This window comes from Sardina pilchardus, chromosome 9 (assembly GCF_963854185.1).
Source record: "Sardina pilchardus chromosome 9, fSarPil1.1, whole genome shotgun sequence".
In the NCBI taxonomy this organism is placed as follows: domain Eukaryota; kingdom Metazoa; phylum Chordata; class Actinopteri; order Clupeiformes; family Clupeidae; genus Sardina; species Sardina pilchardus.
Genome location: NC_085002.1, coordinates 3,552,363 through 3,557,362, shown reverse-complemented (window position 1 = coordinate 3,557,362; position 5,000 = coordinate 3,552,363). Strand labels below are relative to the sequence as shown.

The 5,000-nt window shown below is 45.4% G+C and overlaps 2 protein-coding genes across 3 annotated transcripts in view; one reads left to right on the top strand and one right to left on the bottom strand.

Moving 5' to 3' along the window:
* The window catches only part of smarcc2 (SWI/SNF related, matrix associated, actin dependent regulator of chromatin, subfamily c, member 2), a 21,891-nt gene extending 17,766 nt beyond the window's left edge, over positions 1–4,125 (top strand). For both annotated transcript variants that reach the window (XM_062545303.1, XM_062545302.1), the window contains exons 24-25: positions 1–315; positions 787–4,125. The exon at positions 1–315 is cut by the window's left edge and continues 25 nt beyond it. In XM_062545303.1, the coding sequence (XP_062401287.1) occupies positions 1–315; positions 787–845 (374 nt within the window). In that variant the 3' untranslated portion in view covers positions 846–4,125. The remainder of the gene's footprint in view (positions 316–786) is intronic.
* A 408-nt stretch (positions 4,126–4,533) lies between these two features.
* The window catches only part of tsfm (Ts translation elongation factor, mitochondrial), a 3,325-nt gene continuing 2,858 nt past the window's right edge, over positions 4,534–5,000 (bottom strand). Inside the window, exon 6 of the mRNA XM_062545305.1 lies at positions 4,534–5,000. This exon is cut by the window's right edge and continues 388 nt beyond it. The gene's annotated coding sequence lies outside the window, so the exon portion shown is untranslated.

The following is a 5,000-nucleotide window of genomic DNA, read 5'->3' as shown; positions in this document are numbered from 1 at the left end:
TGGCGGACCGGCAGTCGTTCCACATGGAGCAGCTGAAGTACGCGGAGATGCGCGCGCGCCAGCAGCACTTCCAGCAGCTGCAGAGCCAGCAGCACAGCAGCACCAGCTCCACCACCACCACCCCGTTGCCCAGCAACAACAACCCCCCCGCCACCCCGTTGCCTAGCAACAACACCACCACCACCCCGTTGCCTAGCAACAACCCGCCCGTGCCAAGCCCCGCCCCTCCCAACGAAGTCCCGCCTCCAGGGCCGCAGCAAGCACACGCCCACGCCGTTACACCAAGCAGCACTCCAGTGGTCGCTGTTATGCAGGGTGAGGAAACACACACACTTACACACACACACACACACACACTCACACACACACACACACACACGGCCACGCCGTCACAACAAGCAACACTCCAGCGGTCGCCGTTATGCAGGGTGAGGAAACACACACACTTACACACACACACGCACACTCTCACACACACACACACACACACACGGCCACGCCGTCACAACAAGCAACACTCCAGCGGTCGCCGTTATGCAGGGTGAGGAGACACACACACGCACACACACACTCATTCACACACACACACACACACACACACACACACACACACACACACACGCCCATGCCGTCACAACAAGCAACACTCTAGCGGTCGCCGTTATGCAGGGTAAAGAGACACACACACTTACACACACACATGTGCACACACACGCACACACGCAATTTGTGTAACTTTTCTTGTTGTTAAATTTGATATACATGTACATGTCCTTTTTCTCCCAGAATCCTCCACTCCAGCGGAGCCTGTCCATCCCGCTACTCCTGTGCCCACTCCACAGTAGGAACACGGCGGAGGAGAGGAAGAGATAGAGGAGGAGAAGAGACGGAAGAAGAGAAGTATCAGTTTAACTGAAAAGATGACTCTTTACCCTATTTGGAAAAAATGCAATCCACAAAAACCCAAGATGCAGTGTTTAGAATGAATTTGGGATTACCTGTTACCTGGAACACACATAGATTTATACACACACCTACACACACATACACTTTCTCACACTCCCACACAGAAAGACTTGCAAAATATTTTCTTCACTCACTTGCCCCAAGTTATAAGCTCCAAAACCTGTCTCCAGGTTACATGAACATACCTACCAAGACAACTCACAAAGACTTAAATCCTGATCTGAGGTCTTCAAATGATCTCCAAAGCCCCCTCCTCCCCATTTAGACCTGCTTAGGTAATGTGTTGCAGATCTCGTCAAAACAACGGAACAGAAAGAAAAGAATGTTTACGTTGAGAGCCTGGGGCATCTGAGAGCCTCTTGGATGCCAGACCACCAGGGGGCAGTACCACCTAAATCACGTGACAGGCAGACAATCAGTGGAGGTGAATGGCATCCAACCTCTCGCTACAACAGCAAGAACACAGAGGGGAAAGACCCTCAACCTACCTACCAGTCATTCAGTGTAAACTACCACCATTCAGCATGTAAATATCGATCTTTACCTTTCGTGCGTGTGTGTGTGTGTGTGTGTGTGCGTGTGTGTGTGTGTGTGTGTGTGTGTTTTAAACTCAACGCGCAGATTGTCCTGTCCTGTAAGAGATCTGTCGGTCCCTTTACCAGTGTTAGCCTACCAGTATACGCTATAACCACAGCTGGTCTCACGTCCACCTCCAATGAAGATCAGCATCCACCTGTGCCATCCCATCATTCCACTGATGATGCTGACTGGAGCATCATGGGACTTGTAGTACAACTTGGATGCTTGGAGACCCCAATTCCAAAGTATTGCTAAGGAGATCTTTTCTCATACCAGGAGTATCTTAAGAAGAATGAAGAAAAAAAACAAAAGAAGAAGAACCAAATTTGCACTTTGAATCAAATTCAATGAAGTTGTATTTATTGATGAAGCGCCTTTGAGTGTGAGCGCAGCACAGAAGCCAAGGCCTACCTGCCTACTCAGCAGCCCCCACACCTGGAAGATGAACGGTTTACAAAACTAAAAAAAGCATTAAGGTATGTGTGTGTGCGTGTGTGTGTGTGTGTGTTTGTGTGTGTGTGTTTGTGCGTGTGTGTGTGTGTGTGTGTGTGTGTTTGTGTGTGTGTGTGTGTGTGTGTGTGTGTGTGTGTGTGTGTGTGTGTGTGCTTCTTCAGTGACATGATTCCAGTGAAGAACTTAATCATCCCTCCTGCCTGAGACTGATTAATGAAGTATTAGTAGAGGAACTCTCATTACTTAGTTGGCTCTCCTATGATTACGTCCGGACAAGTAACCAAACATCACGGAATCTTCCCCCAGAAATCAAGTCAGCACTTAATTGACTCAAATGATGGCTTTAAAAACAAACTCTTTACATGTAAAGATGAGGTAAAGCAGAAGAGGTATCTTACTATGTCCTCCATTGAAATGAGAATGACAGGTACAGTTTGTGTTTTATTTGTGTTTACATTTACAGGTCAAACCACCTGAAACTTTACTAACCGAAGGAATCTTGTTAATGTGTGAATAATCATTATGTTACTCATGTTCTTTCTGTATGTGTACGTGCGTATGTATTTAATAATGTGACTTGTGAAAAAGGGAAGTTTATCACAGTGTAGGAACTGTGTGTGAGTGTGTGTGTGTGTGTGTCCTCAGTAACTGTCAGTAAAAGAATGGTCAGTTATCAACACATAGTGTGGGAAAGGAATGAAAATGAGAGTGTGTGTGTGTGAGTGAGTGAGTGTGTGTGTGTGTGTGCATGCAATGGAGAAATTTCTGATATTCATTTCATTTACTGTATTAACATTGGTCTGGTGCCATTCATCGGTTCAAAAAAGCAGAAGTAGTAGGGATTGCTTTTTCAAAGACACACACACACACACACACACACACACACACACACACACACACACAGGCACACACAGTCCCCATGACCATATTGGTGTTAATTCCACCCTTTTCAGTGGGATAGATCATGAAGATGATCATGTTATATACAGTACGTTGGCCCACACGCTGGGATGGACATGTAGGTGGTGTGCAGAGAGACCATTGTGCAAATGAACTGAAACAAGTTTGTAGCCGTCTGAGAATGGAGTAAAATCTGATGTCTATTCCTTTCTCATTTCAACCCCAATTTTAGTGTCATTCGCCTTGTGAAGGTCATTCTTACCAGGGCCGCTACTAGAAAAGTAGGGCCCTATGTCTGACTATAATTCTGACCCCTGTACTGTTATTGACGGGGGCTCTCTGGGGGAATCATCCTAACGCCCCCCCCGCCCGCGTCCCTAAGTCTTACTGAAACTCAGTAAAATTCTTTGTTGTTTTGCTGTTGTTTTCTGTTTTGGATTTCTAGAGAAATGGGCTAGTCTCCCTGTTTTGTTTCAGTTGATTTGCACAAGGTTGCATGTGATTGGACGGCTCATTGCAGTAACGTGATTGGACGGCTCATTGCAGTGTAGTGATTGGACGGCGTGTTGCAGTATCACCTGAGCTTTTGTCCAGACTCGGCCAGCGGAGACGAGCAGGCAGAGCACCTTACAGGCCACACACGCCTGGCCACGCTCACCTGGCCACTAAGTGATCCCATATCAGGTGTGTTCACACTCAATCCGCATCCGTAGTCAGAGGCGTTCCGGGCCACACATGTCCACACTCGTCCAGCAGTGTAGATGGAGATGAATGTGTGTGAGGGGATCAGACAGTGCAGTGGCTGCCAGTTTGCCAGACAGCCAGACTGAAGGGGGAAAGAATGCAAACGTCCTAAAATGGGAGCACAGGGTTCCGTTCCTACTCTGCTCTACATGACTCCGTTGTTGGGATATCTTGGTGGTCCTGTTTTGGGGAACATACCTACCCGCTCTCCATTGTTGGGATATCTAGATGGTCCTGTTTTGGGGAACATACCTACGCGCCCTCCATGACTCTCTTGTTATTTGTACACTTTGATTTAGTAGACTGTTTTTAGTGATGAATCAGTGTTTATGTTATTGTCCTTCGTTTGTCCATTTTATACAGTAATGCCATTACAATGATACTGATGCAGTTCAATGCATGTTCATTCTTGAACATTAGGGTTATGTACAAACATCTGATTGAGCTGAAGAAAAAAAAAAACCTGAATAAAATGCTGTCAGTACCAGAAATGGGTTGTCTTCTTGGTTGTCAATTGGTTAATATGCAACAGTCATTTTATATAGACAACACACCACAATGCATTTGGGGTATGATGACTTTTCCAACCCTGTTATTCTTATCCCTATTCATTTTTTATTCGTTTTCAGAACTGTTTACTTTTTTTTCATTATTTTGATATTTTACAGCTAAATTTGTAAGTAAAACTGGAAAATAATTTTTTTTAAAAAATGGGTTTTGATTTCAGGCTGTAAGACAAAAAAAGTAACTATTTCAAAAGGGTATGATGACTTTCTATAGGCACTGTATACTGTATATACCTGTAAGCATCAGTGGAGCATACTGATGCTTATACACCAAGACAACACAATAATCCCAAAAGAAAACATAAAGAAAAACATAACACATGACCACTGACTAAAATCATTTATTTCATCTGAGCATCAAACAAGTGGGTCTATGGTCAGTAACGGTCAGAAGGCCTGGACTCTGATGACAAAGTGTTGGGTTTGATCTCATAAGGCCTCCACTTGGTCACACAGACGGTCTCTGCAGAGCGTTAAAACTAAAGGCCACTGACACTAGAACAGGCTTGAGCTGCGTTTCATACAAACATGCTGTGACCACAGCAACTGAGAGAGCGAATACTCAAAATGATCTCAACCATCTCATGATGAAAAGTCTCTCTCTAAAGTCTCTGAGCTGGTGAAGGAAACACAACACAGGCCAGGTCAGCCCCAGGGTCAGCTCATCTTTGGGGGAGAAATCAGTCAGAATTCAGGTGTTAATTCAGCTGCTGTGTGAGGAGAGCAGGTCCTTCCTTCTATCAGACACAGGTGAGCCAGAGACCATCCTCTCCATCCGTCCTCTCTCATGCT